This window comes from Myzus persicae, unplaced genomic scaffold (assembly GCF_001856785.1).
Source record: "Myzus persicae strain clone G006 unplaced genomic scaffold, MPER_G0061.0, whole genome shotgun sequence".
Taxonomy (NCBI): Eukaryota; Metazoa; Arthropoda; class Insecta; order Hemiptera; family Aphididae; genus Myzus; species Myzus persicae.
Genome location: NW_019104109.1, coordinates 1,258 through 22,335, shown reverse-complemented (window position 1 = coordinate 22,335; position 21,078 = coordinate 1,258). Strand labels below are relative to the sequence as shown.

Genomic DNA, 21,078 nt, shown 5'->3' with positions numbered 1-21,078 from the left:
AAATAAATAAAAACAAATTTCATTATATTTAACTTATTTTATATTTCATGACATTTTTAAACACTAGTGAACTATTATAATATTCAATAATATTACAATTTTGTACTCCCATATTATATTACGTAATAATAAGTATATCTACCAGCTCTACTTTCCGCATGGCGCATACTCACAATTTTGCTACTGTTGTAAAGTTCTTAGATATCTGTTCAATAATACTAATTAGTATTCAGGTGACAATGATTTATTATTATAATAATGTAATTAATAATGATTATTTAATGTACTATAAGTTAGTTATTCGTTTGATTGGGTTTAGCTTAGTGAAGTTGTCTGTAATTTTGATTTTTTGTCACCATAATGATTGAGACGGAACTACGAAACCAATAAATATAAAGGTGAAAACAATTTAAATATTATACAGTTTTAGAAAAGCATAAATCTATATAAAAAAATATTGATCTATCTAATCTTTAAAAACCAAAGTTCAAAAAAAATTAATACTTTTTTAAATAATGGATTATTCGAATTTCAATAATATAACAATTATTTATTTGAAATTTTGATGTGTATGAGTCGTACTATATTATTCCTGATACCTATTTTCAAAAATATAAATTAACAATATTATTATATTGTGTATGTCATTCGAACATACCGAATTATAGCATAATAACATATTATAATATGATAAACAAATTAGATAGAGTTCGGTTGTTCGGTACATAATCATTAAATATACTTATACCTACTGTTTTATATAGCCACATAATAATAATTATAAAAACAATTTCAAAAAATAGTTAAAGATACGAATCGAGGACAATGACGAAATGAAAATAAAAATTACATTGCTGTACCCATATAATGCCGGGCTCACACATTTCGTTTCTGTTTTTAAAAACAATTTAGATAGTCTCATTTGTGTTGGGAAATGTTGAGTTTATACTTTGTTTTGTTATCTTGTCCTGAGAAGAACTAGGCATAAACTATAATATTCGTTGGTAATTTTTGTATGTATATAGATATTAGTAATTGAAGCCAAAAATTGATTAGGTATACCTTCGCAATAAACTCCACATTTCTACCTTAAAAAAATCCGAAGACATTATGAAGCAATTATTATTGGTTTGGAAAATAATAATATTATTTCAATGCAAACCCAGTATCTGTATGAGTGATGTCAGCCTTATTTCGAGTTTAAAATTTGTAAGTACATTTAGAAGACGTGATCATTCGATTTATCTATGAAAAATGTTCGTGCATATATTGTTCGTATGTTCACATAACATTAAATAAAAATAAATAAATAATAGTAATAATAATAATAATAATAATAATAATAATAATAATAATAATAATAATAATAATATACTAATAATACATAAAAAAAATAAAATACAATGTTAAGTATTTTTCCACGTTGGTGGTTGTCAATAATATTAAGGTATGTACGTAGCTTTTAATTTTTATAATTGCAATTGAAAATTGTATGCAACACCACGAAGATAATCAACTGTTGTACGGTTATTATAATCTGCACATATTTTTTTTAAATTTTCACTTTTATTTTTATAAATTTTTTTTGATGGTGGTTCTTGACCCGCGACATACTGCTGAATTTTTAAAGTATTAATACTTTCTTCTTTTTGGAGTGCATGTATAAATCTCCAAATTGATGGATGTTTGGATGAATTAAGTGTAGACGAAAAACAATTGTGCCATCCTTCAACTGAATTATTAGTTCGTGGAAGGTCTGCCGCTACTAAATCATAACAATTCCATACGCTAATGGGGATGATCGGATCTTTTCTTTGACCTCTACGATGCAAACGGCCAATCCAGGTACCCTCAAAGTAGTCTATAATTGGCATTAAAAGTTCTTTATTTTCAGAAAAGTATTCAGAATCTAAAAGTTTTTCATAATCTTTTATAACTTTGTTTTGTGGCACATAAGCAAGAGCAGGTAACATACGAATGTGTAAGGCAAATTCAGAATCTTGTATGTAATTTTTTTGTAACCCTGCTTCTTGTAAGTGGCGCCAAATACATTGTGATAGGTGAAAAAAACACCCATTTATTGAAGTATTTGGAAATTCAGATTTAACAGCATTCATCGCTGCTTTTTCAAAATCCATCATAATAGACTCGGGATTTAAATATTGGCTTAATGATTTAAGAGCCTTAAACATTTGTATGTATGTATCTTCTTTTTTGTCGGGTAGAAGAGCGTAAACAGAAGGAATAACATTTGAATAATGTACAGCGTGAATGGTATATAACTGTTTAAATGGAATAGGTGAACTAGTAAAAGTGCCATCGCAAAACCAATTAAAGCAATTATTCATTAACTCCAAACTATTTTTTGTTGAAAACAATAATATTCTTTTTGTATCCGATTTGTTATCAAAAAGAAGAAAATCGTCGCCATTTGTCGTCTTTGTAAATTCTTCAGGAATGTCAAAACTAAAGTTTAAAGGGTTTACATGAGCATTTAGTTTAGTTCGACGAGCACGTTGTATTGTTCTTTTCAAACTAGCTACGCTAGGTAATTGACCTGCTACCGATAAGGGAACCTAAGAAAAATATAAACGTTAACATATTGCTTTAAATTTCAAATAAATGATAAGTTTTTTATTGTAAGCCAAACTTATGGAAAATCTTGTATTACATTTTCATTTTCATAAATATTTATAAAAGAAAATCTAAACAAAAACACATGCGGGTTGTCGTTTTAAATAACAAAAAATAAACAAAATACGAAATACAAAATTAAATTAAATGCAAAAAATGTAACTTTCTTTGAAATAATTTTAACATGACGTGTATATTATTCCTATAAACACTCAGTCTAAAATTCAAGTTCTTAACTCAAGTTTCGAGCATTTTTTCATAATTTTAATTTAAGATTCAAAGTATTTAGATAATTCAATTTACCTGACTTGCTAAATTTCCTATGACTCCGTGACTTGTTGCAGCAGAGGTTCGTGCATCATGTTTCATGTTATAGATTAATTCCTTTGTCTCCACTTGAGCATTATTTGGTACATGATTATGTTCATAACTTTTGACAACTTCGTCATTTTCCACATGAACACGACCACCACACTTATATTTTTTATACAATGAACATTTCCAATAAGTTTTTGTTTCCGTTTGTTTTTCGCGGTAGAACATGTAACTTTTATGTACGAGTATATCTGTACCGCGATCACTTTTTACGTACTTTAAAACCATAGTAATTAAATACTTATTGTGGTAAAATAAAATTGGATGGTCAAAATTACAGTTGTTCAGTTGTATGATTTTTGTGACAGGTATGTGTTAGTATTAGAATTGTTATTTGTAGGTACCTACTATTCCAGAACACATTGGGATTTTTCTGCCCATTATATAATGTTCGATAACGAGATACGTTATCGATATTTTATAACAACTTCACATATTTTTACTATTCATTTATTTTTAGTTAATGTTAATTGAACATACGAACAATGTATGCACGAACAATTTCGTATTCGAACAATTTCTAGGCGAACATTAGACGCGCGAGCAACTGTCGCGCGAACTATTTTCGGCGAACAAGTGACGTGATACCATTTTATAGATATAATACTTGAACATTTGAGTTTTTCATAAGACGTATTTCCTACTGAAAGCCAAAAATCTAAAAATTATACATTATATACATTTATATACATTTGAAGTTAAAGTATTAACAAAAATGGATATTGAAACAATGAATAATAGTTGTCGTGAAGACAGGACATTTTTACTTATTTTATTATATTTTACGAAACGCAGTGATTTTTTCAAAATATTTTGATTTATATTAAGCTATTGTCTATTCATAGTTTTACCATATAACTAATAATAAAATAAATTATTAATTACTGTAGTCGCAATATGTCTAATGTCTAATTAAATATAATACGATACAATATACCGAATAAAGGTTGACAGGCGTTCTCCACTCAGAATCAGACATTATACGAGTGAATTATTTTATTGACAGGGCGAATACAAATTAATCTTCAAGCAAATATTTAAATGTAATTCCTCACAAGTATATAAAATACAATTTAACCATTACATTATTCCTACGGCCAATTCAACGAAATTGAAAGGCAATATTACAATGCTAATCCCATATGATGACACTATGTCCGTATGTATAAACATTAAATATTATAATATTTAACAAAATTAATAGAACTTATCAAACACTATTTATTTTCAAATTGTGCGGTATATAATATGCAACAATAAAATAAATGATGTAAAGTAAATCATATAACTCATCTCATTTAAATAATAATTTCTGAAACGTTTTTTTTTTAGATTGAAATAAACATGGCTATGAGAGATTCGTTTGGGAATTGGAAAGATAATACGATTATTCAAAAATCACCTAACGCTTGTTCGAAGATCAAGCTGGGGTTTGGGAACAGTTGGAACAAGTACTTGAACAGTTTTGGAATAAACAACACTGCTTGTCCCATATCTCCAGTAAGAACATTTATATTATTAATTGGTTTTATGATGGTTTTATAAATTGTATTAAGACGTATGTTATTAATAGCTGTGTTAGACATTAATAATAGCAATCAATATTGCTAAAATTATACACACGTAAAATATTTATATTTTTACTTGATTTTGCGGCTGTAAACGTCAAAAACTGTCTAAAACTATTTGTATAATATTTTCAGGGTATTTATACAGGAGATGGTGTAGACACCTCAATGTTTAAGAACACCAATTTTCCTCAAACATATTTTTATGGAACACACAAAATCCGTCTTTCACATTCTCGTAAAAATGAAATACTCGGCTGTAACGTTTATGTTTTAGAAATTAGGCGGCCTTAATAGTTATGGTGTTTCCTTCGAGTTGCGTCTTCATAATAATAATATATAGGTGTTTTCGGATATGATTCAACTATCATGAAATAATTTAGTCGATCTATATTTTTTTTATTTGATTCAGAAATGCAATATTGTAAAATATCATACAAAATAAGAAGCCCATTTGTTTAACACTTACATTTTAGCCAATAACAGAACATATCTAATAAAATAGGCACATATATATATTATAATACAGTTGGTATATAAATGTGTTACATAATTTTTTTTCTGTCCATGTAGCAAAAATAAAATGTATTATTTTAATGGTTGTCAATAATTAATCTTGCACGAATATGTATTATAAGTAAACGCAACTTATGATAATATTTACTAGGTACTTGCCTATATTATAAGAATTTATCTCTTTATTCATATTATTATAAGCAGCAACTCTACCAATGTCTGTTTAATTTTTTTTACACATCAGTAATTATATTTGTAAATTCTTAACTTAACAGATGATAACTTAAGGTATATTCCATTCATAATCACAGTATATTGCATGATACACTTGCCAAAAAAGTTAAAAATATTATTTTTGATCTCAAATAAAATAAAATAATTTTAAAAAGTATATTATATTATGAAGATATTTTAATGACAAATTTATGTATCTAGTATCTATATCCAATTTCAGACTTTCTGGGGGATAGATCCCCCTCGTTTTTTTTTTTAAACACTTTATTTTACATTCCAAGAGATTATTTATAATTTATTGATGGATGGATGGGTGTTTTCAAAATACAGAAAATACACCCACTGGTTTCTTGTAATTACTGTTGTTTAAATTTACTGACGACGAGAGTCAAATAACAATGATTATTAAATCTCCGATTCCCAGTGTTGATTCTGACAAAATAATCATAGGATAATTTATATGTTTACGTATAATGCATTAATACTAGTTGCTACATATTATTATGTGCCTATAATTGTTATAATTTCTATAATTTTTTATACGTTTTAATAGGTGTAAATAATCGATCCCAATGATCTCACGAAATAAGTAAGTATTGACGAAATAAATTAGCCTCATTGGTCATCGGAGTATCAAAACCATGTCAGGTATAGATATAGTCCAGTAAAGTGTTAAATATGTACAATTAGGTTTTATTGTGTCATACGTGTTAATGACTACGAGTATGAATAATAAATTAAATCCAATTATGTGTAAATGCCACATGCTCACATAGATATAATATTATAATTAAAATGGCATTGAGTATAAATTAAAACTTGTTATACCAAATAAATATACCTATACTTCATCGTCATAGATGTAACTTGAATCTTCTAAGGTAACAGGTAATACCTATACATAACGTTGTCGCTTATAATGAAATTAACAAATGTAAGGTATGCAAGGTTGATGATAGGAACCTCTCTCGAGTCAGTGAGGGGTAAGCTCTGTGGAAGATATAATATTTGCCTTAGACATGAATTTGTACTCAAGTTTTTGCTTGTTTTGTGTATTTGTATACTAGATATGTAATATTATGTGTATTAAGTATAAAGATTAGAATTTTAAATGTATGACTGGAATTATAAGAAATATATATATATATAGAATAACTACATACAATTAAAATATTATATATAAAAACAGTTAAAATAAAAAATTTAAAAAGTTGATAAATAAAGAGGGTGAAATAAGGGTGGAATATATTAAATCAAGTCTATTTATTATATTTTAAAATAAGAAAATATAGATATATTAGTATAAAAATATTTTTTCGCTACGCTCGAGAGAATATAGTGTTTGTATATTATATCAATGTCTATGCTTAACTATATTGCATAATAAATTTTCCTTAGAGCTGAAGGAAAACGCAAATAATTTTTTAAAAACTGGCAGGACCAATCTTATTTCTACCACCAAGAATTTCACATCAATTGGAAAAAGTGTAAAATGTGAACATTTATATAGTTGTTGCCCCCTGGCATGAAAAACAGAGAGCTCGTAGCCATTGTCTGATTTAGGTATTTTGAGACATAAATCAAGATAGAATGAGTGACCTCTACTATCAGCAGTAGTGTATAGTGTATCTACGCCAACCCCCTGCAGGTGGTTTAAAAGCTTAGGGTATTATAACTTACCTAAGATAGATTCATCAGGTTTTATAAAACAAATAAATTAAATCAAATTTAAAATGTTTGTGGATCACATTAAAGTTTAAATTTGTGGGCTCTTCATCATACAACAAATTATCCGGCTGCATTCGAGTTGGGTCCGGGATTATTTTAGGTACTACACAAGTTGGGTCCCAAATTATTTTATAGGTACCTACTTATTGCACCAATTGGGTCCTTTTTATTTTTTGGAGAGTACTAAACTAAATTAGTAATTTCCTTCCCATTTTAACAGAGGGCTATCTATGATCTATTAACTATTTTGACCAAAGGATTAAAAATGATTTTTATCTTATTAATTTCAAGTCAATATATTTATATATTTATTTAATAAATTCCAAGACCCACTAATAATGGTCGCCTAATATGCCTATTGGTAAATATTATGTCCCAGTGCAACCTTATAAGTGTACAATATTGTGAAATTTAATGTTAAAAAGTTGTTAAAGTATGTTAACGCTTAATTACGATTTGTAAAATGTAATGAATATTCATTGAAAATGAAATGATATGTATATTTTTATTGAAAACAAATTAAACAATTTTTGTGTATGTCATTAATTTAAAAAAAAAACAGTACATATTCATACTTATGTTATATATTCCGAAGTTCCCTTATAACAGTTATACCAATATTGGTATAGTTGCCTAACTTTCCTATAGTTTATTGGTAAATACGTCTTTACACAGGCCAGTGTAGATTATTGTATAAACTATTTTAAAATTTATATTAAAGGGGCTTAATTTCTATTACATAAATATTGCAGCCATACACTTCTTTATTACGTGAAAAAAAAAATCGAATTTTGTACATCCCGTAAATAAATGTTTTAGGAAAATTTGTGTTTTTTTTAAAGATTGATGTATCCAAGCCCGGAGCAATATAAATGCCCTAAAATTATAAAACATTTTTTTAATACAACTAGTCAGTACATAATTTTATGAATTAATCAATATAAGTTGGGTACAACAAATTATTTTTAATGATAACATTTGCTTTCATCAAATAAAACGGTCTACTTAATGCCAATCTGCTCTGATTCTCAAAAACGACAAAGTGACAAAGTTAAATTGAACTGTAATTATGTCATTATACCGGAGATAGAGGGCATGTGGTATTCTTTATTCCCAAACCGTTCATTGCTCTGGCCCACTCAGCTCCCATCAAAAGTTTAAACGAAGAGCAAGCTTTTGGTGACTTGTGGATATACGTATTATCTTTCCAATTCCCGTTTGCATCTTTAAGAGCAAAATTTGCTTCCAACTGGAACACAAACATTATGGCTTAATATATTTTTACAATTAAACAAATTACACAATATATTGCAATTGTAGAAAAAAATAATAAATATTACGATTAACTATATACACTTCAATACATCCCAGTCTCACAGTCGCCCGGACGGACAAAACGTAAATGATAACTATGAAGTAATCTTTGTTTTTTTTTTTAGTAATAATTTCAGAGTGAAATGCTGGACTTATAGTTGTTGAAAGCAACATTAGTGTACTTACAAAAAAAGTATCGTCAAATGGTATGGCAGTCGTAATATTTCCCTTAATTTCCGTCGCGTTGGATTTGGAATTATGGTTCAGGTAAAAATTAATTTGTATTTTATATTCTTGTAAAACATTGCAGCTCTTAATCTGTTTGAAAATTAATTTATATTGTCCCTAAACAGAATGTTCAAAATTATTCAATGGGTGTGAGTCTGTAACACAGTGATGGGTACATTACTTAACTCTATTTACTCTTTACTAATCAGTAATCAAATTACGTTGCTCATCGCCTACATTAAAATTATTTTTATCACGTTATGTATGTTTTTCATTAAAAAAATGGGACGTTACAAATAAAATTACTTTTAAAAATGTAACAGAAAATCTGTCCATTACGACTAATAATAGTAGGCAGACAATTAATTATTATATTACGTATAAACACAAATACACAATTTATAAGTATTAGTTCTTAGGATGTTTAATAATATTGTTCGTTATTATCTACAACTTTCAAAATCGTAAATTAATCTTATTATGGAATATCCTAACAACTTGTTTATGTCAAACACTCTGACTTTGCATTCATAACTTATTTTAACAACGTAAATAAAACCATCTTATTCCATAGAAATTATTTTTATAAGTAATGTTGTTACAATTTGGTATATTATTATATTCACCAGTAAAATTAATAGATACTTCATGTGTCATATACTTATTTTTTTTCACTTAAAATTATGTTCAATAAATTGGAGATAATAAAGGGTTATCCCATCAATTAAGTAAAAGTACATTGATTTCTTTATTTTAAATTAATATCTTCATCTTTAAAAATTAATTAATTAATGGATATAGATAATTTTGTAAAGGTTTGATTCAAATCGTACTTTTTACAATCATCAAGGATTTTTGTAAATGTTTATTTTGTCACATCCAACAGACGACACACTATTACACCAATGACTAATTAAACTTCCTTCGAGTCTTATACCAACCCCTCGGGGGCTATTAAAGCCCACGGGGAGGTGCTATCGCCCACTTTGAGAGGCACTGATTTAATTCATAGATGAAAATCACTATTTCTAAAAATTATTTAAAACACAAATTGTGCGTTTTTCATTGTTTCTTCATATATAGTTATGTCGATGTAAATGGTGTAAGTTATGAACATTTGAAGTAATTTAATAATGAATCATTAAAAAGAAATCACTTACAAATGGTAACGCAGAGAGAATTTTAAAATCATTCAGCCCAATACACAATATTGAAGTCGATCGAAACAATAATACAGTTAATAAATTAATAAAAAAAAAATGCATTATGATTTGCAATATACGAAACGTTTCAGTTTAGTTTTTTACTATAACTATAATATAAAGTTTTATACTTCATGAATACACCACAATATTGATTCTAATTATTTTATTGTGTATTATTATGTTTTGTAGGTATAATATTAATTTATTATATTAATTTTATCTTAATAAATTATAGTCATGTCCGGTGATTACAATTATTATGTATGCCATTGAGTTTTGTCATCATGTTACTATAGGTACTTATTTTAATTTTTATACAAATATTCATTGGTTATAATATATTACTACTGCAGAATTACGAATATGTAGGTACATTTAAATATTATATATAATATGATATTTATCAACATAGTGTATTATTTTTGTTTGCAGATTGTATCTAGGTAGTTAAAAAAACACAGTAATTTTGTACTTTACAAATAACAATAACATTATCAAAATAATAACACTACCACAACTGGGCCTTAGTAAATTAGTTTAAAAAAAAATGCATTTGTTACTCATTGGGCAATGTAATAAAAGTTGATGTCAACCATTCTTCCGGAATATTTCCTGACGCATATATTGTATTGAATAAATCAACTAATATATTATTATGTATATGCATTATGCAATCATCATCAAGCCGTTTTAAAAATTATGATGGATTTCATCGAGGTCTGCTGTTTTTTCTAGGTTAAGCACTTTTCAATGTATTTGTTACTTCTTCTTTCATTATACCAAATCCTTCATCTACTCTGATGCTACTTTGTTCTGGCCTATTTTTAAAGAACAGTATTTGTGCATATATTCCATCCATCTTCTAATCTTTTATTTGTCTCTGTTATTATACTACCATCATTTTCTCTTTTAATGCTAAATTTATTTTTTCTAGTAGTATCAGTCATTTATTTTATTTTATTGTGTAAGATCATGCTATCATTGATCTTGTTGAGCATTTAAATTTTTTGACATTATTCATAACCTTGACGTTATTTTTTATAATTCTTAGTTCATATATTGTGTCATGCATTCATTTTTTTTATGTTGAAATTATTATATTTTGTTGGCCATAATAATAGATAGTTATTACTTATGATTGTAATTATTTATCATACAGGCATTATGTCTATTCATGAAATATAAATAAATAAATATTCCGAGGACCACCAATAACATAAGCCATCGGCAGTTGTTTAATATGCCTACTCGTGATGTATGACTCTACATGGGACTATATTATATGTGTACAATATTGTATAAACTATTTGAAAATGTATATGAGTAACATAGATTCTAACTAGGTTTTTGATATGTATTTTTTTTTTAAACTAGGAATATTGTTATGTTTTTTTAGTTATAATTTATTTTATCTCAATAAACTATCGTCGTGTTTGGTGATTACCTACAGTTATGATGTAAGTAATTCAGTTCTTCATTATATTATGTAACTGCATTTTAAAAGTTGGATTCACTTCAATGGACTATATTGGTTATGTATGGTAGCCGGTAGGTACTCTTAATTTCGAAGGAAACAAATAATTTTTTTTAAATAATATATATTTTTTATACGTTTTTTATTATAGCATAATCTGTCTGTATCGTTGTCGAAGATTAAGGTAGATGAGTTATCATTAAAATAAACTTATATACCTATTATGTATTGATAAAATTATGTTTAAAAGAACAATTTCAACCAATAATAAAATTACCATTTCGATAATTCTATGTAATAAGCTTATTATCGTGCAAAAAGCATAATTTTCATTTGGTATTTTTTTGTTTATATTATGATACATATGAGTAGATACAAGCCCTTTTTAAGATGATTTTGGACCCGAGGCCAACAACTTTATTGGCCCATTAACATTTTCAAAATATTGTTGACTCACAAGCAAAAATATTTAAGGCGAGAAAAATAATATTATTTTGACACTTTATTACGTAAATAAAAATATAATTTATGCTAGCAAAGGCAAATGTGTGCAGCCCTACAAAAACCGTAACCTATACATTCTATAATAAAACTTAAACATCAGTATGCTTAACTTATGGGAGAGCTTTATGCCTTTACAGTTAAAGCAACTCTGGTGTAAATACATTATCAGCCCCTTCCAAGAAAAAATGTTGTCTTCCCCACTTACATGAGGGTATGACGTTTAACTGTTTAAGTGATTATCATAAATAATTCATTTCGATCATTTTGCTTAATATACACGATGATATTATACGATACTAAAATAATAACAATAATAATATCATATTCACATATCCATATATTACATAGATTATTGGACTGGCGCCGTAGCCCCTGCCTCCCCACCCAATTTGTTCATAAAAATTAGTTTTACACATTTTCTTATGTACAAATGTACAATCATATAAGACAGAGACACATTATTCATTAAGCATTGATTTGTAACTACTAAAATATGCTTATGAAATCTAAATCAAAGACAAATTACACTATTAAAATTGAATAAATACTTAATAATGTATAATATGATATTTTATTTATATTAATTTATGTAATATTTTATTTCTCGTATTAATTGATTCGCATAACAAAATACCTATCATTTATTATTTTGATTTTTTACTTTTTTTTTTTTTTTTTTTTAATTGATCCTGAGCCCGGCAACTGTGGCCATTAGCTATTAGTAGGTACTGTAGGTTTTTGTATTGATGGTTTGTATGTTTTTGGTACGGTAGGGGGGAACACGTGTGTGTTTGTTTTGGCAGAATTTCGAATGGGGCACCCGTAGGTTTCTGCCATGCCCCGGGGGTGGGGGATGGCAGCACTTGCTCTCCGGTCACCGCGACTTGTCCGGAGAAAAATGCCGCCCGGTGGCCGAGGATCGAACCGCGACCGGCTGAGTCGCAGCGGAAGAATCAGACCACTCGGTCACCTCGTCCCCCTTTTACTTATTTTAATTGTGGAAATCAGTTAATATAATTAAATTATATTGTACCCACTTATAAAATATTGTTTTATTATTTATTGCTATTTATATGTTAATTTACCAATAGGTATGTAGTTATAATACTACGGGCTAATAGTTTGGGCTCCCGCCAATACAAACATGAAAAATTAAAACAATGATTACCTTCATAAAGCACCAATTTTACGAATTTCATAAATTTCTTATCTTTATAATATATTTATTGGCAGGTAATTAATTTAAAAATGGAAATAGAAAGTGTAGTAAACATTTTAGTTAAATTGTACATACGTTTTGCAATCATCAAATTAAAAAAATACCTGATATTATATTGGTGGGAAATAGTATGTTAAGATCCCATTCAACATTTGATAAACTATATTTAAGTATAAAAATAAAGTTTGAAATATTTTTGAATAACATAACAGATTCAGATTTGTATTTATTTGTAATCATTTTCTTGAAATTTATATTTAAATAATTTAATAACCAGAAGAAAATTACTTCTTCTGAAAATTATGTATAACATGAACAGCGCGTTTTGCATTGTCACCTCACATTATTTTGTCGATATGATTAATCTTTATTAAAAAGTAGTCACTTACTAATAGTAATGTAGAAAGAATATTTAAACCTTAACTTCATATTACGTGTATTAACTGTTACGTTGCAATGTATTATAACTCAGATTAGTATATTTCTATTAATTATTACTCAACAATGTTTAAAATATGTTGTTTATTCCAATTTACAGTTACCACTTATTTCATGGTTTTTGAGGATCACTGCAATATCTGTAAAAGCTAGAAAAATTGTGTTGTTAGTTATGACTTGTTGACTTTATATGGTTTCTTGTTGTTTTGAAGATGTTTACACAACCGGATATAATTAATTGTATTAATGAACTGGTTTCGATTACCTCTCTGTATTCTGTAACTGCCGTCTGCCGTTTGGAGTATACCGACGTACAATGTAAGTAAAAAAAAATAAAGATTTATGAGCACCTATTGATTTCGTATTATTGAAAATACATTTGTAAAAGATTTATTTTTATTTGGTTCAAGAGTATTCGTATATATAAGTAGGTACATTAATGTCTGCAATCTGTGTTTTATAATAATAATTCCTTAGCTTAGAAATAAGATTATCTTATATTATTTTCAGTGATTTTTTCTTTCCATTTTTTTTTTTAAATAGCAAGGATAATCTAATTCCCACTAATGGGAATTCCACTTCAAAAAATAAGATAAGAACAAGCGGGTGTATAATTGTGGGTGCGTCTTTAGATTTAGTATATGTACCTATAATACTGTATAAGCTATTATAAAATCTATATTACAGGCGCTTGAATTCTAGTATAAAAATGCAACAGCCACAAACTTCTTTATTACGAGTATAATAAAACTTAACTTTGTACGTCCCGTAAACAAATGTTTTTGGCATATTGGTCTTTAAAAATATTGATGTATCCAAGCCCGGAGCGTTATAAATGCCCTAAAAGTATAAAACAATTTTTAATAAAATTATTTATTACAATAAGTTGTATACTACTCAGTGGCGCAACAAGGGCGGTGCAAAAAGGTTCTTAGCACCCCCAAGTTAAAATTTAGCACTCCTAATTTTTATATCTAACTTTTATTACTTTATTGAAATATCATGAATTGTATGCTTTTAAATCATCGAACATTTCCTGAAAAGATGTATGTTTATTTGGTCTAACGCTTTATACTATGTATAATCATTGGAACTAGGAAAAAACATGCAAAAAAAAAAATCGGACAAAAGATAAAAAAAATCTGGGAGGCCGAGAATAACCGGATCATGAACCACGATTTCTAACTTAATTAATTGAAAACTAATACAACTTGAAGATCTGAAAAACATAATCTATTTATAAGCAAAACAAAATAAAAATTGTTATTAATTAATGTGAGCTCTTATTTGATGGTCGTGAGCTTATAATATTCAATAACTCATGTTATGTTCCTACAAATATAAAGTAAAAAGAATTAATAAATAAATTAAAAAAAAAAATTATTAATTTATGTCTATTGTAATATTACCATGTATTAAGACTATAAGGGTAAGGAACAATTATTCTATATTAAACTTATATTAAATAATAGCCCGATATATAGTATAAAATACTTCTGTAAGTAGTATATTTCAATTGTGTATCACATTATATAATTTTTAATTATACTATAAACTGTACCTACATATAAACACCTATGATTGGTATGATTTTTGGACTCGAAATTATAAATATGTTAGCAGCATATTTCAATTTGTTGCACAAAAGGGGTGTAGCGTGAAGTTGCCCTCATCTTATATTTTTCATATCTTGTAGGTAATTTATTTGCAAATTGATAACATAACTTTCAAAAAAATTGGTCTTGGTTCGTGAGAGGGGGGGGGGTGGCAACGTCACGCCCATGGAAGGCCATGCTACAGCATATTAGGTCTTCCGTGGTTGAGACAACAACAATTATCCGCGCCCGCATTTGTTCTTACCTAGGTACTCTACGTTATTTGACTAACGCCTTAACGTACGGGGCACATACTCAAAAGATTCCATGTTCATCAATTTGAGCATCGAAGCTATTTATATTCATCAGCGAATACTGCATTAAACATTGTTTAACCGATGAAATCCGTAGGATCTGGCCATTATTATTATTGCATATAGTTAACAAAATAGATGTAAATATCATGCTATTGAACGTAAATACATAGCATTTTCTGTTGTTATAAAAAACTAAAATATTTGTATTGCATAGATACACTATGGGTTATGCATAATAAAATTTTATGGTCCTGCATCAAATAAATAGTTAATTTATTTAACATATATTTATGTGTATCCATACAGTTAAGATATAGTTACATGAATATATTAGCAATATATAATTTAACGTTACTTATTCAATTTAGAGTGTATTAATTATGAAATAGGTACAATATCATATCATAACATTGAGCATTACTGGTCAAGTTAAAATATTTTCTTTTATTTATTATTGTGCATTTTTGAGTAAATGTATTTAAATCTAACCGCAGATTTGTGTTAAACTTGTTATATGTATATTATAAAGGACAGATTATGTGAAAGAAATAGCAGGGTACATTATTGACATTTGTTTGATCTATTTAATAATCTATTCATATGGCCGTTGATGAACTTTTCTGTAACTATATCACATTACATAGTTGCAGAATTATTTATAATGCATGAAACCCAGAAAATGTATGCTGATTTAAAATGTATGATTTCTTAGTTATTTATTAACAAGATTATGAAATTAAAATGTACCAATATGTTAATGATATTGTAGAAAAAAAAGAGAATTATTAATTTCTTTTCTTCTATTTATGTGCAGTGTGTTAATATGTATTTTAAAATTTTGATTTATTGAGTATTTTAGGTTTAGTTGCAGGGGGCGTGGGTGGCTCTGCCCCTCACAACTCTGTGACGCATTCAGAGATTTAGCACCCTGCGTTTTAGAGGTCTAGTTGCGCCACTGATACTACTATACTAGTATCTATATTATTTTCAAATTGTTTGAAAAAATAACTACTAATTTTTTATGATAACATTCCATCGAGTGAAATAGTTATGAATGTAAGAATGTTGATAATAGTATAAAGCATAATAGTGACCAAGTTATATTTGATGGAAGTTACTTTTATAGTTTTTCAATAAAAATATACTTAAAATATTGATATCATTGATATGTTATATTATGTTATACCTTAGGTAAAGGGCATGTGGGATTCTTTGCTCCTAATCCGTCCATCACCATGGTCCACTGGGCTCCCATTAAAAGTCTGAAAGAAGAGCAAGCTTTTGGCGACTTGTGGATATACGTATTATCTTTCCAATTCCCGTCTGCATCTTTAAAAGAAAAATTTGCTTCCAACTGGAAACAAATCTTGACGGCTTAATAATTTGTTACTATATTAAAAGAGTAACATTATTATATAATATTATTATGAATGAGGCAAAAAGTAAAAGATATAAAAAGTTGTTTGAGTTTATGCATTGGTGTGATATATTCCAGTCCCATAGTCATCCGCCCGAGTGTACTATATGTTAGAACATGAAGTGATCATTATTGTTTATTTGGTTATAATTTCATAATTCAATAATGACTAACTTTCAGTAAAATAGATTTTATTATTATTGAAAGCTACACTAGACAAACTTACAAACAAAGTGTCATCAAATGGAATGTTGTTGAATGTGGTTCCTCTGATTTCAGTCACATTAGATTTGTTATCATGGCTCAGGTAAAAATTATGTTGTATTTTATAGTTATGTGAAGGATTGCAACTCTTAATCTGTTTGAAGATTAATTTATATTGGCCCTAGACAGAAATGTATTATTAATTTATGCCATATTCAAAATTACAAAATATTATATGTTTAATTAGTATGATAAAAAAGATTCATATTCTCACTACCAAAATGCAAACACCGTAGAGTGAATTACCAATAATCTCTAAGAAATAAAAAATAAAATAAATAATAATGGCATATCTAACCACCTAATTAATACTTCTCGCTATTCAGAGATTATAGTGACAAAAATAAGAATAGGACATACCAACCATACACATATACACATAATTAAATACAAAGAACAAACCTATTGCAGTGAATGTGATGAACCTGTCACAATAAAACACTTATTCCTCCGTTTTCCTCTGTTCCGCAAGAAAGATGCTAAACTATCCGACAACAATGGAAGAAGCACTTGTGAAATATAACATTTTTTCAATTCACATTTATTTCACTATACCATAATGTATCAAAATAAAAATTAAAAAATAAGATAAAAACCAAGTGAACAACAAAACAAAAACAAATAATGTAATTCACATAAACCCCATATTTAAACATTATTGTGTATATAATTGTGTACATATGATGACCCAGTTGTTATGTATGATATTATTATAAATTTGTAATATTTGCAGTTAAGTGTTTAATACTACAACTTTAGTTTCAACGGAGAGATGATTGCATTGGTTTGATAATGATGTGTTTTAAAGATAGATTTTTTTACTTAATTTTACATTATACTTTTGGAGAAGAAAAAGTAAGTAGTTAAATCTTCAACTTTGAGGAATGAGAATGGTCTCTGGGAGCAAATTGAATCCTTTAGTAGTTACCTAATTTTAATAAAATTTAGTGTAATTAATCAGTGTCCTATACTCCTATATGTATTGTGAAACTATATCCTATAATGATTATTATAACTATACGTCTATACATTAAAGGATTATATTTTTTACTTTATATAAGCAGGTAAATTAAGATATTAAAATCGTGTACTATATTAATGTAATATAGAACAAATATATATATTAAGATGAACTATCTTATTGTATGAATACAATTTGAATGGCCAAATTGTTCTATTAGAATGTCTAATCTATGCTCATACAAGTTAATGTGTAAACATTAGCACTGGACCTTCTCACATAATTAAATCTACAGATACTGAGGACACAAAGACGTAATCAACACAGGATCGGGTTCTATATCTATATCCAAGTGTTTTCATGGATTTATTACAAAGTGTAACTAAAATTATCATTAAATGATAGATCAGTAGAGAAAATAACACCCAAATCTTTTATAGTGGGGAATGGAACTAATAAAATAATGAAAGCTTACATGTGAACATATTTGAAAAAATGATACATAATTACATATTTAATATTAATTACTCAGTAATTATCTGTGGACCAATCATGAAAATTATCTATGCATATTTGTAGATATAGCCAATCAGAAGTGTTATTTACAACATAAAAGACCTTTAGATAGTCAGCTATAATAGCAAAAATGTACAGGATAAATATATCGGCGCATACTAGTTGCCTCCCAAAATATACGAATTGCCTCTCGTCCTTATCGTAAATAAAAAGGTTACTTTACACTAGTTGCCTCCGATGACCAGATTGTTCATAATTATATACGAGTTGCCTCCCAAAAAGTTTCACACTAATTGCCTCCCATATAGAATTAAGTAGTGGTTCATAAACTTCACCAAACAGTTCCACATAAATAGATAATGTTTATACTTTATTCATTATTAAAAATATCAGACTTGGTTAAAACAATAATAATATAAAAATAATCAATACAAATAAAACATATTTTACTACTTATTAAAAATATATAGTGCAGTTAAAAAACATCAGTCTTAAGTATAATATATATAGAATAATGTTATAATAGTTTTTGGTAATGTTTATTCGTTATTAAAAATATCAGACTTGGTTAAAAATAATAATAATATAAAAATAATCAATAAAATTAAAACATATCATAGGTACTACTTATTAAAAATATATAGTGCAGTTAAAAAACATCAGTCAAATAATAAATCAATAAGTTAAACAAAATAGTAAGTAGTACCTATTATTAGTCAATAAAATAAATGTATGGTAATAATAATATAATATAATATGCATATAATGGTAAAAAATTATTTATAACATTGTTTAGGCTTGTATTTTTTAGCCAATATTTGTAAGTACTCAAAATTTGATATTTTTTTTTCATTTAGCTTTTTTATTTGGGTATCAATGAAAATTATTTTGTTTCTAATTTGTAATCGTCCATGTAGTTTAGGCTTATGAGAACTTTGTATTAAAATTACAGTCTCAGTCTGAATTAGTTTTAAAATGTCAATAAATTTGATTATATTAGGATGCGGAGACTCAAAATAACTATTAAATTTGCTATGAAAGGATTCGCATGCATTGGTTGTGCGATGAATGCTGGAACTTTTTTCTGCCCATACATGATGTTTGAAAATGTTTGGAACCACTTATATATTTATTACCTGACTAATGGGAGGCAACTAATACTAGACCCTTTTCGTTTATGATAAAATTTAGGGTACGTCAGGAGGCAACTCGTATATAGTCGGGAGGCAATTCGTATACAAATTATGTGCGCCCAAATATATTATTTTTTATAACAAATATTATGGACTATGAACATTTGAAGAAACTTGATGACAGATTATTAAAAAATAATCACCACTTACGAATGGTAACAAAGAGTGAATATTAACATTATTTGATCTAATACACGATATTGAAGTCGATCGAAACAACAACACTGTAAATAAATTAAATAAAACAAAATTCATTTTGACGCGTTTTGTATAGTTCTTCGCTGAAACTCCGATTTAAAGTTATTTACTTCGTATTATATAATATATAGCACTGAACTGTGTTACCTATTGCGTTCATATGAACACGAACAATACTCATAAATTACTAATAAGTAATAACAATGTAATTTTATTTTAACTATTTAATATTAAATTTTTTAAATTTATTTATGGGCTATAATTCTAGTTATTACGAATGCCATTGAGTTTATCATCAATCATCATGTTTACTGATTATTTTAATTTTTATTTTTATTTTCACGGTTTTCATTGGTAATGTAAATTTCAAAACTATGAATAGTCACATCTGATAAGTATAAAAATAGTATATTGTGAAATATTGTGACATTTAGGTACCTATACAAAAATCAGTGACTCACAAAACATAACCTATAATAAATAATAATAAGCGTATTATCATTGATTTGTATTTATAATCAATGGTATATTGGTATTATGTTTTTGACTTTTTGTGTTAGAATGGGATATGAGTTTAACATAAGAGCGTCTAAAAGTAATACAAATTAGACATTTTAAACGTATTTCATAGTTTAGTTCATTAAACATTTCAGTTTTTCTTTTAAATTAGGTAACTTAATGTACCCAACAACCAACAGGTATAATATATTTCGATGAATTATAATGTTAGGTCCTCATAAGTAGACTCTTTAATTCGTAGGAAATATATTTTTTTTATGTAGGCAACTATTCATTTTTTGTTCCAGTCTGTTTATATTATTATTATAAATTGAGGGAGACCATCATTAAAAAAATACTTTTACAGTTTTACATTGTCACTTAATAGGTAATCATAAAAAAAACCTTTTTTTTTTTTCCTTCCCAGTTTTGAACCGACGGCGCCGCGGGAATTGCTTTCGCATTGCTGCCGCGACGCCGCAAAATCATAAAAAAAAACCTATTTCAACAGATAATAATATAGTATTATTGTTCAAATTTCATAATTCATATGAAATATGATTATATCATACTAGCAAGTTGAAATAAATAAAAATAATATATATAGGCATGAATTCAATAAAATAAATATATAGAGGTAGATTTCCAGATTTCCAGTCATAATAAACATTAATTATTTGCT

The 21,078-nt window shown here is 27.3% G+C and overlaps 3 protein-coding genes and 1 pseudogene across 4 annotated transcripts; 1 reads left to right on the top strand and 3 right to left on the bottom strand.

Annotated features, from left to right (window-relative positions):
* The first annotated feature begins 623 nt into the window (after positions 1 to 623).
* Positions 624 to 6,363, top strand: LOC111038828. 2 transcript variants are annotated; one of them, XM_022322069.1, is made up of 4 exons: positions 624 to 1,209; positions 4,016 to 4,168; positions 4,342 to 4,509; positions 5,881 to 6,363. In XM_022322069.1, exons 1-4 carry the CDS (start codon positions 1,111 to 1,113, stop codon positions 5,884 to 5,886), a joined length of 426 nt encoding a protein of 141 aa, XP_022177761.1. In that variant the 5' UTR covers positions 624 to 1,110; the 3' UTR covers positions 5,887 to 6,363. The 2 variants fall into 2 exon arrangements, with proteins under 2 accessions (XP_022177761.1, XP_022177760.1); XM_022322068.1 differs by lacking the exon at positions 5,881 to 6,363 and adding an exon at positions 4,713 to 5,234 and having other exon boundaries at positions 642 to 1,209.
* LOC111038827 lies at positions 1,531 to 2,564 on the bottom strand (annotated as a pseudogene).
* Positions 6,364 to 7,612: 1,249 nt separating the features above from the next.
* Positions 7,613 to 9,875, bottom strand: LOC111038829. Its single transcript, XM_022322070.1, has 3 exons — positions 9,758 to 9,875; positions 8,556 to 8,714; positions 7,613 to 8,304 (listed from the first exon to the last, which is right to left on the bottom strand). The coding sequence occupies exons 1-3, from the start codon at positions 9,860 to 9,862 to the stop codon at positions 8,131 to 8,133; spliced, it is 438 nt and encodes a 145-aa protein (XP_022177762.1). The 5' UTR covers positions 9,863 to 9,875; the 3' UTR covers positions 7,613 to 8,130.
* A 4,040-nt stretch (positions 9,876 to 13,915) lies between these two features.
* Positions 13,916 to 19,955, bottom strand: LOC111038830. The gene is made up of 4 exons (XM_022322071.1): positions 19,851 to 19,955; positions 16,993 to 17,151; positions 16,536 to 16,703; positions 13,916 to 14,277 (listed from the first exon to the last, which is right to left on the bottom strand). Exons 1-4 carry the CDS (start codon positions 19,953 to 19,955, stop codon positions 14,119 to 14,121), a joined length of 591 nt encoding a protein of 196 aa, XP_022177763.1. The 3' UTR covers positions 13,916 to 14,118.
* Between the last annotated feature and the right edge of the window lie 1,123 nt (positions 19,956 to 21,078).

What these genes read in the sequence shown, in the direction of transcription:
- LOC111038828 (XM_022322068.1), top strand. Translation starts at nt 1,111, where the DNA reads ATGAAGCAATTATTATTGGTTTGGAAAATAATAATATTATTTCAATGC. An exon ending in CATATGATGACACTATGTCC is followed by an intron (nt 4,169 to 4,341) that starts GTATGTATAAAC and finishes TTTTTTTTTTAG; the next exon opens with ATTGAAATAAACATGGCTAT. An exon ending in CTGCTTGTCCCATATCTCCA is followed by an intron (nt 4,510 to 4,712) that starts GTAAGAACATTT and finishes TAATATTTTCAG; the next exon opens with GGTATTTATACAGGAGATGG.
- LOC111038829 (XM_022322070.1), bottom strand. Translation starts at nt 9,862, where the DNA reads ATGCATTTTTTTTTTATTAATTTATTAACTGTATTATTGTTTCGATCG. An exon ending in TTCTCTCTGCGTTACCATTT is followed by an intron (nt 8,715 to 9,757) that starts GTAAGTGATTTC and finishes CATTCTGTTTAG; the next exon opens with GGACAATATAAATTAATTTT. An exon ending in CATTTGACGATACTTTTTTT is followed by an intron (nt 8,305 to 8,555) that starts GTAAGTACACTA and finishes TTTGTGTTCCAG; the next exon opens with TTGGAAGCAAATTTTGCTCT.
- LOC111038830 (XM_022322071.1), bottom strand. Translation starts at nt 19,955, where the DNA reads ATGAATTTTGTTTTATTTAATTTATTTACAGTGTTGTTGTTTCGATCG. An exon ending in TTCACTCTTTGTTACCATTC is followed by an intron (nt 17,152 to 19,850) that starts GTAAGTGGTGAT and finishes ATTTCTGTCTAG; the next exon opens with GGCCAATATAAATTAATCTT. An exon ending in CCACATGCCCTTTACCTAAG is followed by an intron (nt 14,278 to 16,535) that starts GTATAACATAAT and finishes TTATACTTTTAG; the next exon opens with GGCATTTATAACGCTCCGGG.